Consider the following 23,499-nt stretch of genomic DNA (forward strand, 5'->3'; position numbering starts at 1 on the left):
GCATTACCGCACTTGACATATTCCTGCTGCATTTATTTTGGGTTACCATTTGCTGAACTGGCCCTAAGTTCACACACACACACACACACACACACACACGTTAACCAAATTGCAACGAGTGCAGCCCAAAAATGCAATTGTCCATGTGGAGTGGGTGTGGAGGGGGGAGGATGCAGTGCAGCATCGTTGTTGCAGTGCAGCGGCACTCTATCCGGTTTGGTTGTTTGTTTGCAGTTGCATTTTAAATGCCTGGCTCTCGCCATTTTTAATGTCGTCTCCGAATTGTTTGCCAAAGTGTTATTTTTCCAGCTGAGAGGCAGAGACAGAGAGGGATTTTTTTTTTTGCCAGCTTTGCTGAAACTGGCAATGTGCAAACAAGTGCATGTGTTGCTTCACATAAAGGGTAAGGGGAGTAAAAAAAAAAATAAAAATAATATTCATATATGTATATGTAAAAAATGCTTTTAATTAATAACAATTTTAAGCAAAAGTGTTATGGGCCATAAGAGCCAAGCTATTTATTACAAAAAATTACTCATATTTTTTATAGTTCAGTTGAAATATTCGTTTTTATTATTGCTGTTAATAAATGTTAAGCAATATTGAAGAGGAGAAAAAAAAAAATGAAAATATATTTCTTTAATGTCAAGCATTTTTTTATGGAAAATTTTAGCAAACTATTTTTGTTATAGTATATATTTCAGCACACTTCTAATTATTCGTTAGTCTATACATTAAGTTAATTAATGTTGCCTGTGGTTTGGCTCTTGATTATATTTTAATTAATTTTATTGCATTTCACATTTCGCGTTTCCTTCTCATGTGCTTGGCATAATATTTATGCTCGATTGAAGTAGGAGACCATTCTCAAATCGGCTTATTGTGCAATCATGTATGTGCACACCCACAAAAGCACACACATGCACACACACACACACACAGCCTCACATAGAGTGAGAATGCCTAGAAATGTCTGCCATGCAGATAAGTTGTCGACCTTCGCCCACAAATGGGGGCTCGACCTGCCTGCTGTAATAAAAAACAAGAGAGAAAGAAAACTGTGAAAGAGAGACAAAAAGATAAAGAGAAAGAGAAAGAGAGAGAGAGAGAGAGAGAGAGAGAGAGAGAGAGAGAGAGAGAGAGAGGTAGACAGCATAATGTCTAAAAAGAACGCGCACAAAGCGAGCGAATGAGGCAAGTGAGAACAAATTGTAAGCCAAAAAGAAAAAATAAAAAAAGAACGGCAAAAAGAAAAACTTGCGAAAAAAAGGTGCCAAGTAGCGTGCACAGTTAATGAGTTTTTCAACATTCGCCCGCAACCAGCGAATTAAAATGTAGCACGAAATGTGGAAATGTGGCACATGAGCGACTGAAAGGGGTGCTGCGAATTGTGGGATGTCTAAGGCGTCGGAACAGTTGGGGCGAAATGGACAAGGGGAAATGGGGCGGACGAGGCGGTGTCATAAATCTGAGTAGGACGGTGCAAAAGTGCAGCGCAATTTGTTTTTAAGTCAACTGTGAGAATGCGTGTGTGCGTGTGTGCATGAGTGTGTGTGCGCTCTAATTATGATGTCAACAATGCGAGTGTGTGTGTGTGTGTGTAGGTTTGCCTGGTGCAAGTCAGAGGTTGGGGGTCTAGCAAGTGGGGCGCAAGTGTTAAAGTCGAGTGTCCACTTGGAGCAGCACTTGCCACATTCAGCTGCTGTTGCTTTGGCCGATTGTTAGTTTTGCACAAAGTGCCTGAAAGTAGGCATGCCAAATTTAACAGAATAATGGCAAAGGCTAAGCTGGAGTAAATTATATTTTCATTTTTTTAAGCACTGTAAGAGAGCTAAAGCATCAAGAGTTACGTAAAAATATAAAAAAAAAATCATTTATTGTGTCTGCAATTTTAATATTTGCAGCTTATAAAAACTATTAAATGTTTCTCTTTTAATCTACATTTTTTATTGCAAATTTATGCACAATTAATTCAAATAATTAGTTTACATTATTATTTCATTCATAATTTATGTATACAAAATATATATATATATATATAAATGTTATATAAATCAAAGCTTGCAAACAACAGTCGACTCTTTGATTTTGTACTTTTATATAAAGCACAATATTTATATTACTTATACATACGTAAAATTCATTTATAAATAAATACACATAATTTCATGCATATTTTAATTCAATTTATTTCTATTTATCTCATTACAGAATGACTACAGAACTCTACAACTAGTTGTTCCGATTAAAAAAAATAAATAAATACAAAATAAAATCGTAAATAAAATAAATATACAAAATTAAAACGCTCAGTTTTTATTAACTTTGTTGAGAAATTTGTTAAAATAAAGTGCAGAGCAAAATAAAAAAAAAAAATAAAAAAATACAAAATTATATTTGCCATATATATAGCATAGCATTTAAATAGTAAGTAAATCAGAATCAGTAAATGAAATCAATTTAATATAAAATCTATGAACACGCACTCAACTCAGTAAATAAAATAAATTTCATACAAATTCAACTAAAACGCACACACACTCTCTCACACACACCGTCGTGCTGACCGCAACAAATAAAATATTTACAGCAAGGAAAATTAAGTAAATTTATGCAAAATACAAAATACAAAATGTTAAATTTCCACAACTCGGTTAATAAAACAATGCAGCAAAACAATAACAAAAGCCACAAAATGCATCTGCAAAGTGCAAAAACACTAGCCCCAAACTCTGGATGGATGCAAGTCTTCCTACTACTGACACTCTTCGTGATTGGTAATCAAAGTGCCTGGCAGGAGAATATACGACCAAAACTATATGTGGAACTAGGTAAGTGATGAAAATGAATTAATATATATATGTATGTATGGATGTATGCATGTGACTTTTATTTACACTGGAAATTGAGAATTTGACAGTGACAACTATTGGGAAAATGTGGAGGAAAGTAAGTCAATATTGAGTAGAGAAAAGTTGATGAGCTCTCGCTTCTCTCTCTCCTCTCTCTTTCTTCTCTTTGGGCATTCGCATAAGCTAATAGAAATGTCAATTTAAATTATGAGCATGTAGTTGCAAGGGATGGGTCATGCTAGTCTGAATCAACTCATATCAAATTCAACTGCCAAAAACTTTAATAGCTATTTTTTTATGAGCTCCGAAATGTAATTTGACTGCGAGACAAACTATAAGCACAGAGACACACTTACATGCATATGTATGTATATATATTATCATAGATATATGTATATATGTACATGCATAGGGAAACTAACCTTAGATAGTTGAACTTGTGCTATCGCCTCTCACTGCTGCTACAGCGCCCAGCTGGCTAAGGTGAAAAACTTGGCTGAGGCAATGAAGCTATAACTTGTTAGGAAGTGCAACGCACACACACAAACACAGAGACACATACATATGTATGTATATGCAGCTACATACATAGCTACTAATGCACACTTTTAGATATGAGGCATCCACACGTTTGGTATCTTAACTATAAATAACAAAAATTCCTGGAAGACATTATTTGCATAAAAGTGGCGTAGCTTTTTATACACACACACACATATATACACTCAGAAGTGGTAGGGAATATTGCAGACAGAGTTAGTGACTGGGAGACGGGCAGTCAGACAGTCGCAGGACTAGAGCCAGCAGCTACTTCTAGTGCCATCCAGTTGGTAATTCCTGCCGCTTCAGGCTACGTCATCATCGTCAGTTGCATATGCAAATTTGGCTAAAAAGTTGTGCGACATCCTCACGTCGAGGCGACACACTCACACAGCCATATATATACACATGCATATATGTCACGTATACATGTATAAGTGAGACTTTGTTTGTAGCCTGCAAGATGAAGCAGAAAGTTGAAAGCTGAAGAAAGAAACTAAATTCCAAAAATATCTTCTGCACGCTTCAGAAATTACGTTATTAAATGTGCATTTGGCACACACTAAATGTGAACAGTGCCACGCCCATAGCAAGACAGCGCCCACTGCACTGCACTGCACTGTGCTGACTCCGGGGATAATGGCAACTGAGCCTTTCTAGACATATCACATCAGGCGCACATGTGCTGCTTATAAATGAGCAAACGAAATGGCTTCAAGCTTCTATTTATATATGAGGAAGTTTTCTTTTTTTTTTTTTGGGCATCTGGGTGGACCAGTTTGAGGGTGGCACTCATTGCTGGCAGGAAGTAATTCAAATGAATGTGTCACTGCTCAAGAAATGAACATAAAGAATATGCAAAAGATACTGGAAATGAATGAGTGCATAGCAGGACAACAAATGGCCAAAAAAACGGCACAAGAAAATGCATTTCAGCTGCAGTTAGCTGCCTTGCGATGCACGTGTGTGTTTGTGTGTGTGTATGTGTGCCAGGCTCTAGTTTTTAGATAAGAAAATGTTTGCCACACAATGGAAAACATTTTGTGTACGGGCATTGAGAAAGCTATTGTGGTGAAAGTATTTGTTCGGCCATGCAAATTGTGAGAGATGACAAGGCATGATGTACTCATAGATGCGCTGTAATAGGAAAAGTGAGTAGAATTAACTGAAGACATATATAAGATTTTAATATAAGCGGAATCAGATAAGAAATAATATATAAATAAATAAATAAAATTAACCTTTTTTCTCTGATATTTATGATTAATATATCTGGGCTTAACTTGTTTTCTTCGAGATTCTAGGGTATTTATTCATTATGATTTAACGCTTAGCCATTTATATCCAACTTTCATTGTTCTCAGCATGCCGTATTTAGTATATTCGTCTACTTAAGAGCAAAGTGCTGTTTGAGTAAGAGAAATGTGTTTCCTGTATACACATATTTTCTCACACAAATTGTTGTCTCTGAAATAGCTTTTAAGCCATTTTAGTTTAACTCTTCTCCATTTGAGTTTGGTTTAAAGTTTGCTACAAATTGATCGCAGTAATTTATTTTAGTTTTTAGTGCTTGGCAAGAAATTCATAAGTCTGTGCGCCCCTGCATCAGAACTGCTGGCGCAATATCTCATTAGAGTGCCCCAGAATTTACAAGTTTGCAAAGGAACTTTGCTGATTAGCCTCATTTGCTTAGTGGAAACATGCTGCTGTTGCTGTTTTTCTTTATCAGTGCCAACTGAAGGTAATCTCTGTGAGTACTGCCCTAGTCAAAACCAATTACTTAGCCAACGCCCATGTTTTGGGGCAGCGGCAGGAGTCGGTCGGGCGCATGGCATGTGTTAAAGTTCATTTAAAATCCATCAGAGGCGAGTCGTAAAACCCATCTCGGGCTGGTGACAATTTTTTCGCACTCATGCATAACTGGAAAATAAGGTTAATGTGGAAATTATGAATGCGACGAGTGGCAGCAGGAGAATGAGAATAGTTGAGAGCGTGTCGCCACAACCTCCAGCGCTGCCAAATGAGCAGAAGCAGCAGTCGTCAGGGCCATGGAAAAGCCAAAGACGACGACGACGACGACGACGACGAGGACATTTGTGACCAAGTAAAATGAAAGTGCTGGCTGGGAGGCTGGGTAAAGGACTGCGTGTGTGTGCGAGTGTGTGTGTGTGTGTGTGTGTGCACTGGTAATGCATTCATATGCCATTGTTGGGGCGAAAACAAAAAGCTTGCAGCTGCAGCGAGCAACATCCTCCTGCTCCGGCAACCGCACACGCATAAAATATTACAGCGCTGCGTGGCACGCCCCAGAGTTGCATTTGACAGCCGCAAGTGGTTGTCATTAGGCGAAGCTTTCCTGCCAGCCAACAACAAAACGAACATTTAAATGCACAGCACTTGGCCAGCAGAGTCGGACGGGTTTGGGTTGGCTGTGAAACGTGGGGCTTACTTACTTACTTGTCCCCAAAATTACGTCTATCAAGTGGGCGGTTAGCGTTGATCGTTTTGTGGCACTTTGGCGATGCATTTACTTCGCTTAACACACACACACACACACACACACAGAGAGATAGAGAGAAACCACCCACAGAATGCAGTCCAATCTCTTTGGGCTACTTCATTTTGAAGACATTTTGTTAAGAGCTTTTTATGCTGATTTTTTTTTTCCTCTTTGGTACGTGCCAAAAATGCAAACAATTTCGATTAGGGCAACACTGCGACAGTGTTGCATAACGCGCAAAGTTTAAATACGAAGACAACGATGAGCCAAGGCAGTTGAGTTGAGGCTTGAGTTGAGTCTAAGCTATAAAGATGAACTGTTGATATAATAAATTTCAAGATTACGAGATGATGATGATTAGATACAATTATGAAATAATTAGGTCTGTTTTGTAAATAAAAAAAAAAGAAATGAACAGTTAATATAAGGTTTTGGATATGAAAAGCTTGAAGATATAGAGAAAATATGAGAAAGTAGAGCATATGTAAATATGATATTTGACTGTATCCTTGGTTATCTTGAAAAGTTATCCTTGAGGAAAGTTAAATGTTAAATGTTGCTAAGGCTTACATAATATTAATTTCCCTTATGGTTATCTTTTTTGGCTCACTCTAAGCACTCATTTCCTTCCTTCGCCCAATTCCCTACGGTTTTCCAAAGTATGTGGAAATGAGCAGCAATAATAATTTTTAGATTAAAGGCATAGTCGAAATAATGAATGCTCACCAAGAAGCTATATATATATATATTCATTATATACACTTTTGACATGCCATCAGGCATTCAGGACATGTAAGCACTATAAATACCATATATGGAGTGGGCTCCTCCTCCCACTGCCCCCACTATCTCCACTGCCCCCACTCTTCAGTTGGCTTACAAATCCCAAAGTAGTTGAAGGCACAGCGCTTAAGAAATTATGAATTCTGACTTTTGTCAAGATTCCATGCCATAACTGTCGACTGTGTGCCTACTTAATATAATTTGAATAAAAGTAATATGCAAATAGCAAGAGGGAATGACAGAGGCCTGAAGAGGAACGAAGAGAAGAGAGGGGGAGAGAAGAGGGGAATGAAATGCTGAGTAGAGGAAATAAACAGCAAAAGAACCGATGTCAGACGTAATATTTTTAGTTGTCGCATTTCCGACAGCAACGACGACGGCGACGTTGACGTCGGCAGCGTTACGACTACCCAAAAATGCATATGCAAATCTTTTGAGAGGCTATGAGGGGTAGAGAGTGGGGCAAGTGCTTATAAGTAACTAAAATTGTATGTGTGCCACATAATACGAGACTCGCTGTCTGTGTATGGTGTGTGTGTGTGTGTGTGTGTGTGTGGAAATTATGTGAGGCGCGTGTCAAGTGTCGACAACACACAAAACTTCGGCTCGGTCTTCTTTCTCGCTTCTGCTCAGCTGCAATTACATTGTGAATTAAATTGTAATGAGGCGCATGCGGCGAAAAATGAAAATGAGTAGCAGAAGGAAACATGTATGTGCACACATACATACACATACATACATATTCAACTATATATATGTATGTATGTTTGGGCATTTTGTTGTACTTGTGCTGAAATGGCAATTAACAGTTATGTTTGCTGTTCCGACACGTTGCAGACAGTCTTAACGACGCCAAAATATTTTTAGACGTCTTTCGTATGAATTTCTAGAATAAAGCAAATACAAATAGAGAAAAGAAAACGGCCCGTCGAGGCCATGGCCAACATCTAGGCGGCAGCAGGAAGCGACTGACATTGGCTGTGTGTTGGTGGTGTTGGCCCACGTTTTTGCTCGCCTAATTGGCTGCAGCGGAAGTTCACGTAATTTGCAGTCAATGCGAACCACTGTGCAGCACAAATTCAAAGTTAAATTGCTCGAAAGATCATCGATAGCAGCGCAGCCAGCGCCAATGTCGCAGCTTGGGCAAATACATTTACATATTGAGTCTAGTTAGGGAGTTGGACGTGAAATAGGTGATATGAGTGCGAAATAAATGGACTGGATAATATTTAGTGGGGCGAGAGCTGAGCCGTTGGAGGAGAGAAGCTTCAGACTCTGACTGAGAATGAGCTGGGGTATAAATGTTTTCTTTCATAGTAGCAAATAGTAAATGAGAATAAGAAAGTAGTAAATAAGTATAAGAAAGTATAATATATGGAATTAAGGAAAGCCTTCGTAATACTATGGATGAAATCTTGCATCGATCAATTTAATAGATCTTTTCCTTATAGCAAAGACTTCTTTTCTACTTTTAAATACATATATTATACAGTCAAAATATAAGTCTAAATCATTAGGTTTGACTTTATACTAATGAGACACAAAAATTTATTTGAATCATGATCGATTAAATAAAATATACATATTTCCAGAAGTCGATAAGTAATTTCAGTAATTTCATGAATAATCAATGTTTCATAATGAAGAGTGTCGTAAATTAATTTTAAGTACACTCACTAATTCGATAAATCAACATCGAAGAAGGCTTATCGATCTATGGCAGAAATTAATTTCTATCGATTGTATACGTAGCGCCATTAATGGTTTGTATGACTCTACCCTGAACCTATTGGAACTGCGATCTCATATATAACAAAATCATATAAATCATTCGAATATTACAGCTTCGCAGGTTTCAGGGTATCTGCCAATCGGTGTGTGCCTCTACAAGAGCACCGTCACTTACCACTCTCACCTTATCACAAGTTACGCCTTTGCAATTTAAAAGAGATATTTCCAAGTTTACTCCTGGTTGACTGCTTTGGTTCACAAGAAAGACTCCGCATCAAATTGTATTTAAAAGATTTAAATAATTTGAGGCATTTCGTATATAATTGGTGTTGGGAATTTGAAATCACAGGCATGTGCTTTAAATAAATCGAAAGGCAGACTCGGCCCTATCAATTACGACTACACACCGACAGATAGAGAGGGAGCGAGGGCGAGAGAGACAAAGAGCGAGCGCTGCAGCTATAGAGCTAAAGGGAGACAAGAATCGTAGAGGCTTTGGGCATTCTGCACTCGTGTGCAATTGAAGCAGCTTCATGGATTAAACGGCTTTCTTAATTGAGTGCTCATTTTCCGGTTAGGAAGTTTTTATGCCGAGAAAATAAATTACACACATGAGTGCAATTTGGTCCTCGTCGCAGCCAAAGGACACTCAAAGTTGGCTGTGTAAGCAGCAGCAGCAGCAGCAGGAGCAGCAGCAGCAGGAGGCAGATGGCCAGTGAGGCAGTCAGGCAGGCACTGGAGCATTAACCTGGGTCAACTGAACAATCAGCTCATAATAGCGTTAATCAAAAAGTTGCTCACAGCTGCACAACTGCAACTGTTGTTGGTCCGAGTGCAATGTTGCTGATGCAGCAGCAGCAGCAGTAGCCTGCCGCCTGCAGCCCGGTAGATTGAACGTTTAACGATGATGCCAAAGATGCTGCTGCCTGACGTGGAGTTCAATGGCTCTGCATTGGGCTGCTGCTGCTATCTCCTGCTGCTGCTGCTGCTGCTGCTGCTGTCTCTGGCCAACGGCTCGTGGCCATGGCCACCAGGGAAATTAGTAATACGACAAGTGCAGCGACTGCCCGCCGTGCTGGGCTCTGCTAGCCAGTCAGCCAGCCAGCCTCTTACTCCTTTCTGGACAAATGAGTTGCATGTTGCCATCGATGTCGTTCGACGCAGACACACACACACACACACATACACAGACACACAGGTTTTGCCATTTTACTTATTCTCTTTGTTCTGGCCACGCCGTCTTCCAGCCCAGCCCAACCGAACCCAGTCCCGCTTCTCTTTGTCTCCATAAATTTCGCCTGGTGATCGTCCTGGCTTGGCGCCTGGCCGGTAATTGAAATGGCGTAACGACAAAAATTGAAGCGAATTTTCTACAGTTTTTTACACTTTTCAGCCACGCGCTCAAGCTCTAATGAAAAAGTTAAAGAGCCAGCTTACAAAATACGCACACACACACAGCTTATATAAAAAAAGTTGTGTGTGCACTAGAAAACTTTTTTTTTTATCGCGCGCACAAGTAAAAAGTTAATATTGATAAATTGATTAAAAGTTTAATAATTGTACATTTTGTTTTTGGCCTTTTACGTGCGCCGCACTCTGTGCCTGATTAGTTTTACTTTTTTCGTCGTTTTTTTTTGTTTTTTTGTTTTTTTTTTTTTTTGTGTGTTTTCTTTTACAGCATCTGAAGTTATTGTCTCGCCACGCAAAAGTTAGTTTAGCTGGCTAATTTGAAAAATTAATTGCCAGACTGTTAGTTATGCCTCTTGTTGTTGTTGCGTGCGGCTTTCAGCTTCGTGTTTGCCAATTGGCCAAATTAGATACTGCCTGGGTTGAGCTATGTATATAGAGATGTATATAGAGATATATAAGCATAAATACATATTAATTAACGTGATTGAGCATGATATTGACAGAGGTTAAATCAGCAAACTTTTTGTCAAATTGATTAAAATTGTTATGTTATTTGATTAAAATCTAAGCAAATTTGGATTTAGTAGAAGTACTCGATTTTTATTAGCCACCTCTCTTCTTCTTATAAATATTTTTACTGGGATCCTTAAGATATATTCTAGCTAAAATATGTTTTTTATTATGCTGTTCTCTGTTAAACCGAAAGAGATTCTGAGCAGATAAAAGTTTTTTTTGTGTATTATTCAAAGGATTTTGTCTGTCAAATTACTTATCAAAAATTAAGAAATTATCTAGCTAAATAAATTTCAACTTAGAGATATCTGAGTCCTATCTTTATTTCTCTGAATTCCAAGAGATACAAATTATAATTTAGATTATAATTATTAGAACTTATAATTATTATATTCCGCAATCCCTTCGATTAACGTCTAATATTTTTCTTAGATTAAAAGACTCCTACTATACGATAATATTTTCTTCACTTCTCTTCCGTAGATTTGTTTACTTACTTCCTAATTCTCACATAATTAATCACCGCCTTTAGTACTTTCCAAGTCAAATAACTATCTCTCGAGTTTCCCTACCATTTGTACGGTAAATTTAAAGTGTTAAAGTGCGTGGTTCAACGCTCCGGTGTGCAGCACTCGAGAGCTATTAACCATTGAGATGTAATTATGCATGTCATTCGTACATCAACTTACGAATTCCGCAGCGCTTTATTGCTTACACTGCGGCAGCATTGCATAGGCGCTCATTAAAAATGAAGTCACGCCCGAGGCATGCTCGGTGCCAATGCCACGTGTAGAGCGGATTCCAAACTTCGATGTGGTGGCTGCTGGGCAGGAGCGCGCCATTGTGATGGAAGGAAAAGCTCACACAAATCACACACAATACAAAAGATGTTTTGGGGGTAAAAGTTTGCAAACAGTGGAGCAGGCAGGGAAACAGAGCTATATGAGAAGACATGTTGGCAAATAGTTTTGCGGGGAGTGGGCCAACAAAATAGCGCGAAAAATCAGCATGACAATTATAATGATAATGAGAGTGGTACCAGAATGATGGCTTTGTGAGCGAGTCTGTGTGTGTGTGGGTAGGAGATCTTGATGAAAACGTCATTAAATGACAGCATGGAATGCAGCAGCAGCAGCAGAGCACTCACAGTTCGCCTTTTCACTCAGCTCCAAGTTGGCAACGTCATCATCGTGCCCAACTATCTCGCTCGCGTAAAAGTTCTGCTGCTCAACGATGGCAGCTACATTGAATGCAATTAAAAAAGTTTGACTCGCTCGTTGTTATACACTGAACATAGGGTATTCTAATTACGCTGCGGAATATGTTACGCGTTGTAAAGGCAACTTTAAGGAGTGCATAACGTGTGGCTTGCAGCGGGATTGGCTTATGGTTGGAGTTGGTATAAGAATTTATGAGAATTCATTAAATGAATTTAAATATATATGTATGTATATGGCAAACCTTGTAATATGTATTGGCGAGGGTATTTGATGTTTGTCAACTAGCTAACATATCATGTTGTTCTTATATACATACATACATACTTTCTGTTGAATGAATATTTTATTTTGGCCGTGGGTTAAGTGGTTTCTCTTTGCGCAACATATTTCATTTTTTCATACCAACATATATATGTATGTATATTCTGTGATGTGGGGTAAAATGTTCTAATTAAATTAATTAACAGGAAAATGAGTTGCTCAACAGTTGTCGTAATTAATGTTATTGTTGATGCTGCAGGTGCAGATTTGCATGTATCTGTGTGAGTGTGTGTGTGTGTGTGTGTGTGTGTGTGCGCTCTGCTCAACTATCTGGCATCAACTGCCAACTTAATGAATGTAAGTTTGTCGCACAGCCAATTTATAATATGATGTAAACTACCCATAAATTCTGATTCTGGTTTCGCCAGCAGGCAAAATTTTGCTCTGCTCAGCTCTGGCAAGTTGCTTTGTCTATAAGCGCATCTATAAGTAATTGGTCTGAAAATTATAAACATGCAATTAGCAATACGATATAATTGCATTCAACAATGTTGAAGTTAATCGGATTATGTAGATGCATGTAAAATTTTATATATATATATACATATATGTATATGCCATTATATTCCAGTTAAGTATTACTAGAGCATTATTGAATTCTATAGAATTTAGCGCTTACATGATCTGCCCTTATTAGTTCCATCTATTGAAATCACCTTAAATTCTTAATCAACATTCTATGCCAGACTGCTTTAGCTTCTATCCAACTAATACGAACTGTTTTGGGTCATTTGTAATGGTCGAACAAATTGAAGCGCATAAATTCCACAGAAATGCAGTTATATTATACACACATTTGGTCATCTATTTTATTGGGCAGTCAATTGAGCCCATTAATATCGCCGCGTTGCGACTATCCGATGTCATATAGTAGGCAGAGCGACGGAATCGCTTTCAATTGCTGCAGTCAAGCGCTTGTGTTTTGGGCCCACGCTGCTCTCTGCGCTTTATGGCCCAAACGCGTGTATCTCGTTGGCCGTGTCTCATTTGGCCTAGTTAAGAGCCAAGAGCTGGCTAGTTAATGGATCTGCGGTGCTGGCTTGGCTCGAGGCGTTTACAGTGCTCACATTAAAATAATAAACACTTGGCGACAGCTCTAACTTTTCGTTTTTCGTTGCGTTTCGTTTTATGTTGGGCATAAAACATAAATCAGCCCGTGTCTTGGCCAAAGGCAACAAGAGTTTTCACTCAAGCCACTACTTTTGGCCACTTTTGCTACCAACTGCCAGCTGCCATGTGTCAGGAGGCAAAGCCTTAAGCTATGCCCACCTTCTCTGATGCCTGTCTGGCTTGCCATCGGCTCAGTTGCTCGCTGCTAATGATCCGCACCAATGGCGCCCACGTCTTGGGCGCTTCCTCTTACAGGCTGCTTGATTTGTGTACAGTTGGGCATTGAGCAAAATCTTTTGCTGATTATCTGAGGCTTATTGCAATTCTCCGTTGTGGCTGCCAGTGGTGTGCTTCAAGTGTGGCTACAAAGCTGTAAACAAAACTGAAGATCAGGAGAAACATGTTTAAAAGGGGTTTGTTGAACGAAATTATAGGTCGAGAAGAGCTTGAACTTTTAAGTAACGAATTGAGTTGCATAGAAGTCTCCATTGAGGGAATATCTTGGTTTATTATTTTATATATGTATATACATATATAGAATTTAAATTTATATTTAATAGAATGTTTGAAAATATTATGAAAAATATGACATTGAACTTCATGAAATTTAACTTTGTCCTAATGCTCATTCCAAAATTCCAAATAAAATTCCAAAAATCTGGTTTTTTATTAGACATTTATTTAGACAAATGGGTTTAAAACTCTGATTTATTTAAAATATTTTATTTAAAATAATCTTTATTACATAGATATATTTTTATAAATATTTCATGTTTTAAAAACTCTTATATATTTAAAATATTTTATTTATTTTATTTAAAATATTCTTTATTATATAGACATATTTATATAAATATTTCTTGCTTTTAGTTTCTTTTCCCACGTCATATTTTCATATTTCCACCCTATTAAACCTCCCCTTTATATTAATACTCTTAGATGCCATAATTGATACATCAGCTGTGGCATCATTCATCATTCATTCGGCCCCACTACATCGTAACCCATTACAATGAAGACTTTGTTTCAATAACTGTTGGGCCAACCCTCGATGTCAAAGTCGTCATTTTCAGCGCAACCATCAGCCGCAGCAGCGTCTGACAGCAGCCCACGCATGCCATGCCGTTCACTTTGTACAAATCAGCGCCAAACCATCTTCTCATCGGCTTGCTCCCCCAGCCTAAACGAAGTGCTATACCACAACATATCGCTAGCTCGGCTTGAAACAAATGTCTTCCGTCTTGCCAACTTCCGTCGCGGCGAGCCCCCTTCCTCTGTCCGTTCTAACCGGGCCGTTGCCTAGATGGTACCTTGTGTTTTCTTCACTTCTTTATTTTGCTTGGCGCAAATCCGTCGCTCAGTTTTCTGTAGTCTTCCTTTTTCAGTTCAGTTTTTTCTGCTCTGAGCCTTTTATTTCTTCAGTATACCCTATAAATGTAAATTGTACGGCGTTAAGTTTGATTAGATGAAACAATATCTGATTTGCCAGAGGAAGAAACTTAGAGAGTAAGTTATACTGGAGGAAAGAATTTGAGAAATGGAAGGATAAAGGATATACAATAATTCCACAAAAATTTATATTACTCTTAAATATATCTACTATAACTACTTAGCTCGAGTAAGTGCTCAGATTCCCTAGCACAACATGATTAGATATCACCAACATATTACAGAGTATCTCTCAACTAAACATTCCCAGCAACTAGTTTAGGTTCGTGATTTTGGATGTGCGTGTGTATGTATTTTTGTATTTTTTTTTTTTTTCTGCTGCCCAGATTTATCGCCTTTTATTCATCATTGTCAGTTAGGCGTTGTTTTTGCGGCGACGACGTGCAACCGCGCCAAAAGCCCAGCCACTGTCAACGGGGGCCACGGATAAGGCGTGGCCGCGCTGGCAACGCAATTTGCCGCCACGTCGAAGGCCTTCAAATGTGTCCCGGAACATGGTAACGTTAACGCGTTGCGAAATCTTTCACTTGAGCCCAGAAGGCGCCTTCTGTTTTGATGAATTATTGGTACGCATGTCGCACTGACAATCGGCAAATCAGCTAAGCTTTTCAATATGGCCGCCCCAACTGTCTCTCTCTCTCTTTTTCACTATGTGTGTGATTGTGTGTGTGTGTGTGACTGATGACTTCTGAAAGGGACTTCAGTTGATGCCGTAAACAGTTGTGAAATGCTATGACTATCTACCGCCCGGTAGAATCTCACTTTAAAGCAGATTAGATTTAAAAGTCATTTACGAGTTTTGACCTAAGCCGCTTAGAATGTTGTACGGTCCAAGTGTTTGTCAGCTAAGTATGTATGTATTACGAAGACTATGCTTTGTGTGTTTGTCTGTGTGTGTGTTTGTGTGTATGGGTGGGTGGGTGTTTGGGCGCCGTATGGATGTGTCATTACATTAATTTGCGGGCTTATGTCCTGGACCGCTGTTAATGAAATGCTCTTAGTCCCTGGGCAAGCACTTCATGAATACGTTTTACAATTTGCTCGTCGGAAATGAGAGAGGATGCCATTTGCACTGCTTAAAGCTTAGTGGGTGGCATTATAAAAGAATAGTTGTTCTAGTAATTGAGTTTGTTTGTTTGCGGCCAGAAGTGGGTCGACAGCGAGCCACTATAAAGCCACATTGATGCAACACAACATTCTCGAATCAACTCAACTCCACTCAACTCAACTCATTTGACCAGTTGCAATTCAATTTAAATTGTTTTCTATTGTTATTATATTAAGTGGTTTAAGCTCAAATTACTCATAGTAAATTAAATTTGCAATACATAAAATATATTTTGTCTGTGCCTAACGTTAATGTTTATAAAATCCATATGCGGCTTGGAGTTTTGCTCATAAATATTTTAATAGATTGTATAATTTTCCATAAAAAATTTCAATTTATTTAAAGTCAAATCTAGAGAATATTTTAATATTGTTTTTTCTTAATTTTTATTTTTATTTTTAAATTTAATTTTGTATTTTTTTTTTTAATTTAATTTTCATTTTTTTTTATAAATATGTATTTCAAAATAATTTAGTTAATGAGTAAAAAATTCGTTTTTATCTTGATCAATATTTAAATTTCAGTGTTAAAACGAAAACCAAGAAAAAAAAAATATAATTAATTATTTAATTATGAGATTTATTCACCTTTATAAAACTGAAATTCCCTAATACATTTTTCCAATTAGAATTATTTGTAGAAAAAAAAGAAACAAAGTAAAAATGACTTTAGAACATTATTAAACATTATTATCAAATAAATATACATTTAGCTCAATCAATTTTGTAGTTTTAATTTTATTATTATTATTTTTTTTATTGGTTTACCTAATTGATTTCTACTCAGAAAATTAAATTTTATTTCACAGTTTTTGCTCGTGCTTTTTTTCAGTTCATTCATTATGTGAATTATATGAGCTGCACAATCGGTTTAATTTAAAAATAAAACACGAAAAAAAAATGCGCCATTAGTTTTGTTTTTTTTTTGGTATAGCTACGAAAATAAAGTCGTTTGTTCACTTTTAGCTGGAGCCGTTAGCAGCTGAACAAAAAAGCGTTAAGAGCTTCGACGGCAAATGAAATGAAGGAATTGCTTTGCTTGTACTGGAGGCAACGAGTGCTTTCATAATTTACAGCTCGTTAAGTTTTATGGATGAATGCTTTTCATATATTTGACAGCCAGCGCTGATGACATCTTTTCACTTTTCACCTCTTTGGGGGCGGTCAAGGCTGCTCTCGCTATTGTTGTTGTTGTTGTTTCTTTGACGATGCAGCTGCACAGAAATGCTGTCGCCTGGTCGGGGCCAAAACTGAAAGCATGGCCAAACCCTATTATCGTGGGCATCGTTATGGCCTTCGGCCACTTTGAAGTTGCCCATCGTTGTCTCAATGGCCAAAAAAGCGCTGACATTTTGTCTGTCTGTGCCGTATGGACCCTACCGTTTATGGTGCGGTAGGCAGGCAAAGGCATTTTAGAATTTTAATGTGCCGCCTTCTGCCTTTTATAGCAGCACAATTGACAACAACGGCAGCAACGGCAGCAGCAGCACTGGCAGCTGCCAACTGTCCAAGCTCAGCCAGACTTGACCATGGCGAACCACAACGGCAACGGCAACGGCAACGGCAATGGCAACGGTTCACATCCAAAAGATACTTTGCTGTGGCCAAGGACCATCCATGTGCTACTGTTAACATGCACATGACGTTTGTCTTTGGACGTTAATCTCATTAAATAAGCAATGTGGTGCAGAACGAAGCGCCTCCATGTATGTGAGTGTGCGTGTGAGTCTGCACAATTTCAGATTCTTGCCAGTACAGTGGGCCAGAGAAGCACAAATGTAAGCATATTAAATATAATAAATATAGAAAAGGCGGATATATTATAAGAAGACCTTATAGTAGTTACTACTTTATATAAGCTCTGGTTTATATTAATGTTTCTTTTTCTTCCAAACCCTAAGCATTTTTGACCGTGGGTTTTGTATAAAAAACTCATTGAATAAATATTATATTCATTCAAAGAATATATAAATTAAATAATTTAATTATTTCTTCAGCAATCAAAATATGTGAGAATACTTTTTTTAAATTTTGTTTTTATAAACCACAAATTAATTGATTTAAACAAATGAGAATATTTGTTTCTTATTTTTATTCAGCAAAGAGTTTTCATTTTAAATATTAAATAGTTATGCTATACATAAATATTTGGTAAATTGATATATTGTAATAATAAAACATAATTTTTTTTTAAATAAATATATAAATAAAAATATAAATAAAAAATATAAAATTATTATGTATAATTATACTAATTTTATCAAATATATACGATTTATTTCATATTGTCTTATTTATTGCAATACAACTTGCATTGCTTTCGCTTGTATTCAATAATTCTCAATTATTGCCCATTGTACATCATTTTAGGCCTTACACTCTAGGTTGTGGTTCCGCTTTTAATGCAAATGCAAATGCAAAAGCGCATTAAGAGCGGCACAAACGAACACAGGCCAGGCCGCAAAGTAAGCTGCCGTCTACTGTCGGCTGTCGGCTGTCGGCTGTCTGCCGTCCGCTGTCCGCTGTCTGCAGCCTGTCCAGAGAGCAGAGCGTGGAAGTTGTAGCAGCAGCAAACGTAGCTAAAGGCGTTGCCAGTTAGTTAGAGCACAGCACACACACCATGAGCAGCAATGTGCATCATTTATGACATGCGTGCATGCAGTATGTTGTATGCAAAATGCAGCATGCAGCATGCAGTATACAGTATGTAGTTAGCAGTTGATATCGTTGGGCTTTGCTCGCTTTGTGTCTGGGTAAATGTTGAGCCATCGATTAGTTTGCTGCTAAATTGCCAAAGCCGCACATTTGCACAGTTGCAGCTGCCGGCAGATGCTTGACGTGGCTCGAGCAGCTAAAACAGCAGCTAAAAGCCTCATCTGACCTCGAAAGCACATACATAAATAGACGTACATCATACGTCTATGCTGCAGCCGCATGGCACATTTGGTAATACTATAAAGGCTGAGTTTAATTGATGAATTATTGTTGCATTTTGGGTTTTGGCCGTACGTGTGCAGTGGCTGCCACTAAAATGTATCTGCAAGATACAACTGTCTGTGCTGCTGTGTATCTGTATCTGCTGCTGACATACCAGCGACTTTTGCGGTCTCGCTTCAGCCCGACTGTATGCACATAATGCCACTCTGCCGGGATAATACGGCAACAGCTGACGGCGCAGTCAGCCGTGTGCACCTGAATCATCACATTTCAATTATACAACATAAGCTGTCAAATTGTAGCTCTCTCTCTCTCTCTCTCTCTCTCGCTCTCTCTTTCACTCTTTGCATGAGCTTGTTGACTCGTTTTACAGCTATTATTAAGCAAATATCGGTTAAGCCCAAATGAGGAATTGTTGGTTACCACTGAAATACATTTTGTTCATTACGAGGCGTACTCAGGCAGCTGCATAATGAAGATGAAATATCGAAAGCATGAATGATGATTGAATGCTCATATTAATATGCTAGGCTACTTTAATTATTTATTGATTTATTTTTGCGAATTTAACGTACGAATATAATAGAAGCTAGTAGGAATTAATAGCTCAGGAATATGAATGAACTGTAAATAAATATTTACGAATTAAATTCTTACTGAGACTGAGATTGCCTTTGAAGCTATCTAGATGAATGAGCATTTAATATATGAAAAATGCCTTTTGGAGGATATGTTTAATCTCTGTCAATGTGTCTTAAATATATACATACATATAAATATAAATCAAGTTAATCTCAGACTGTATGTGATTTTCGAATGAAATGCGTATTAATATTCACGAGCAAAATAACCAAGTCAGACTATTAAAATTGAATATATATAGTACATAAATATAATAATAATACTTAAAATAAGCTACAAGTTCTTAATATATAATCGACGGATTAAAATGCAAAGTTGAATACGAAATTTAAGTTTTGTTTTTCTCATTTTTGTATTAAAATCCCATTATCTATCTATACAAATGTATTTTTCTAAATTTCTGTGGAGTATCCCACAGTCTACTGTCCACATTCTTTATCATTCTCAGTTGTTAAACATGTGTATAGAATTAGTTATTGTTAGCAAGTTTGGCTCCAGTCCGTCTCTAACCCAATCAGCCATCAGCTGAAGTGTGAGGGGTTCGCGCAACTAAATCGCACACGTCATCGCCAGCGGACAGCGTGCAGCAGCCCAGACACAATCATACCAGAGCAGAGTGGAGCAGAGCTGCAGCCCAGACACAGACCCACAGACCAATTCGCAAACGTCCGCTATGTGTTCTTTCTCGACACCCGCGCAGCCAACTCTTCTCCTGGGGCAAGACGCCACAGAGGCCATCGACAATGAAATACACATACAGTTGCATTTGCTATCCGTCTTCACTGTTGACTTATTTGCTTAGAGATAAACGCCAAGTTGATTTATACAACCCACCGACAATTCATTCAGCCATTTGCACCAACAGCCAGTCATTCACACGCACACACCCATTCACACATACAAACAGACAAACAAACGAACGAACATTCACTCATTCATTCATTCGCTCGTTCGCTCGCTCGCTCGCTCGCTCGTTCATTCGTTCATTCATGCAAACATGCAGTCAAGCGTACAAAATTCTTGTTTGTTTGTTTGTTTCTTTATGCATTGAGGCAGCAGACGCTGGCAGGGCTGGCTGGACGACGGACTGACGTTTGGCGATGCGCGAGGTCCAGACCTTCAGTGGCAGCTCCTACGGTAGCTGCAGATACTTATCGCTCAGCCAACTAACAAACTAACAAACAATTGAAGCCAAGCCGGGCGAGAAACTGGCCGTATGGTCTGGGCCAGGCCCAGTCCAGTCAGTCAGTCGAGTCAGGCAGTCCGTCAGTCTGTAATCAATCCGCATCGATAAAGAGCGAGTCGGGAATTATTCAGGCGTTGCCTCAAGTTGCATTTGAATGTGGCCTTTTGATATCTCGAGTCTCGAATGCAGGCCAACCGCCCTGGCCCAGGCCAAACACTCTGAAGATGGCGCCGACAGACAACTTGTCGACGGCGCCGGTTGCTCCCCACCAAAACTATCGACGACTGGAGGTCAGAGGGCTCAAATTAGACCCTGATAATAGGGTGGTCGCTGTCTACTACAGCTACTTCGACTTCGATCCACAGACGACCAAACGCCCCAACAAGTCATCGCTGCTCGATATTCAATTCAAGCAATTTGATTTCTGATTAAAACGCTGACGAAATGAGCTCACTTATTTTTCCAATGTACGCCAACTGATTTATACCCAACTAGCACATATCTGATTATTTTGTTGTTTCCCTTTCGGCTTTGCCAGCTGTTTGATTTTTTTTTTTTTTTTTTTTGGTTCATTTGTATTACCTTTGTGTGTCGATTCCTGATTGATCGATTATGATAAATGTGTGTGATACAGCAACTGACAGCTTATTATACATATATGAAATGCTATTGTCTAATACGCATATACATATATAAGTGGGCAACACCACAGGCTACGGCTACCCTTATTAACTGCCTTTTATCCAGAGATCTAGTGGACTTATATTTAGTAGCTGAATTTCTCTTATGACTTCAACGAGCACGATTGCTAATTGGACGCACTTTATGTAAATAACATGCTCTTGCTATACTATAACATGTATTCAATTGAATTCAATAGTTATACACGCGTAAGTAGAACTAGTAAGAGCATTGTAGTTGGGCGTTACCGACTGTAGAATACTCATTCGGTATCAGAAAGATACAGATACAAAGATACAGAATAATTGAACAGATAACATTTTAAATATAAATAGAGTCAATTTTGTATATTTGCTTTCAAATTTGTGTAAAATTTTTGGAGATGAACAATGGACAAATTCATATAAACTTTAGACAATACTTAGAAAGCAGCTGGGTAAAGGTAGAGGTAAAATTCTTCGCTTTCGCTGATATTACAGGATATTCTCCAGTAGAAGAAAGACAAAACTTCGGTTCAGTTTACGGAACGACTGACGAATATCGAGCTTATATACCCATTTCACACGTGTGAATGCGTATGAGAATGTATATCTATAAATTTCATTTCTGTATATCGTATATACATATGTATGCTTCAGTGTATTTTACATACGCATGTTTATGTAACGCAACGTGTGGGACAACGGGACAGTGGCTGAATAATGTCGGCTTGGCTTGTGTGCTTAATGGCAATTAATCAGCGGAACTGTCCGCGCCCGAACATGCGTAAACATTAACAGACACACACACGCACACTAGCACGCACAGCACACACATCTGTACACACACACACACACACACGCACAGCCATAAAGTGGTAGAGACGGACCCTTGAAAACAACAGGCTTTTCAGTTGCACACAGCTGCATGCTGCTCGACCCTAAAAATGTTTTGCTGTAATTAACTTAGATAAACATAGAGCCGGCCATGGGACATTAGCCTTTGTCGCGCATAAGGCAAAGGCAAAGGCAAAGGCAGAGGCAGAGGCAGAGGCCAGGCCTCTTTTGGCCGAAAGACGTGCGCCAAGCGTGCGCTTGAACCACCCACAGAACGTACGAGTGGAAATGGTGAGTGGAGAAATGTTTTCCCATTTCCCATTTTCCATTTCCCAGCTGCCTGCTGGCTACACTTGCCAGATGCAGTTCAGAAAAAGCTTGCGCAAATAAATCATAATTAGGCATGTAAACATGCAGCAAGTGTGATAGTGTGTGTGTGTTTGTGTATAAATGTGTAAAGGCTTACGCGTGTGAGTAAAGGCGATTACATTAATCGTGCGTTCAGTTCGCTTATGACAGATTATTAGAGAGATACGGCTACACTATATCCGCTTATTAATAATTTTCTGAAGCTAAAGAGCATTAAAAAGCATAGGATATTTATTATTAAAAAATTAAACTAGTAAGTTTTATCAGTTTTATCAGCATATTAATAAAATAAAATTATATTTTGTGTTATTTATTTTTATTTATTAAACAAATAATTCTACTGAATTTATATGATATATATATAGTTTTATAAAATTATCTTATTTATTATTATTTTATTTATTATTATTATTATTTTTTTTTTTTTTTGTAATTTTATGCTATTTATTTTTATTCATTAAATAAATATTCCTTTAAAATGTATTTTTTTTTTTTTTTTTAGTTTAAATTATTTATATTAAATTTTTGTTGTTTATGTCCGAGTCCTTGATGTAGATTTTTATTACCTGCTGTATTTATTTTCTGCACAATTCCTTTGCATTTTCACGCCAGATAAACTAAATATTTTATTTCCCTTTTAAAGACCTTTTCGATTAGTTTTATAGCACACACTGGCTGTCTGGTCATTATTCCCTGAATACGATTCCATTGACTCTGTCTAAATTGCTGACATTCTGTTATTGGAATAGCTCTAATTACAGTAGCCATGATTTGCACGCTGCCAGAGCGGGTATAATAACTTAGGCAGAAATAATGTGACGAACGGAAATGAAAGAGATCTTAGATATGAGAAACATCGAGTTTGCAAAAGAATAGAGAATTAGTGTCCATAAAAATATATCAATCATTATATAATAATATTTGTTTTCCCTTTGAGCCATATACCATATTGCTCAATTTGGCAAGGGTATTCAAATTTCGGCATACCCTATTATATTTTCAGCTTTCTTTTACTGTTGCCATTATTGTTTTATTATTGGTCGTATTGCTGTGGCAAGCGTGTGTGTGCTCCTCTTTTAATTTGTCTTGCTTAATGATGCGTAAATTGCTAGACAGCTCAGCGTTCTAGGCGTAGGCGTTGCTATATGCGTTATAGGGTCATTCCCTAGCTGCAAGGGTCGAGGTCAACGTTGCGCCGTCTCATTGCGGTCGGCCGTTGACTGTTCAGAGTTGTTTTGTTTTTCTCCTTCCGTTCCCTCAAGCATTCAATTTATGCAAACAGGCCGTTCAGTCAATGTGCATAATTGATTTCGTCTTACCTCTTTCTGAAGTA

The 23,499-nt window shown here is 38.1% G+C and overlaps 1 protein-coding gene across 6 annotated transcripts in view; it reads left to right on the forward strand.

The window, feature by feature from the left end:
• The first annotated feature begins 2,413 nt into the window (after window positions 1-2,413).
• Window positions 2,414-23,499, forward strand: part of Sema1a (semaphorin 1a) — a 148,768-nt gene continuing 127,682 nt past the window's right edge. For all 6 annotated transcript variants that reach the window (XR_016196477.1, XR_016196478.1, XR_016196479.1 and 3 more), the window contains exon 1: window positions 2,414-2,831. Coding sequence is in view for 3 of the 6 variants with exons in the window: in XM_089257855.1 (XP_089113981.1) it covers window positions 2,612-2,831 (220 nt within the window). In the remaining 3 variants the exon portion in view is untranslated. The remainder of the gene's footprint in view (window positions 2,832-23,499) is intronic.

Source organism: Drosophila navojoa, chromosome 3 (assembly GCF_054131105.1).
Source record: "Drosophila navojoa isolate 15081-1374.11 chromosome 3, UAZ_NAV_1.0, whole genome shotgun sequence".
Lineage (NCBI taxonomy): Eukaryota > Metazoa > Arthropoda > Insecta > Diptera > Drosophilidae > Drosophila > Drosophila navojoa.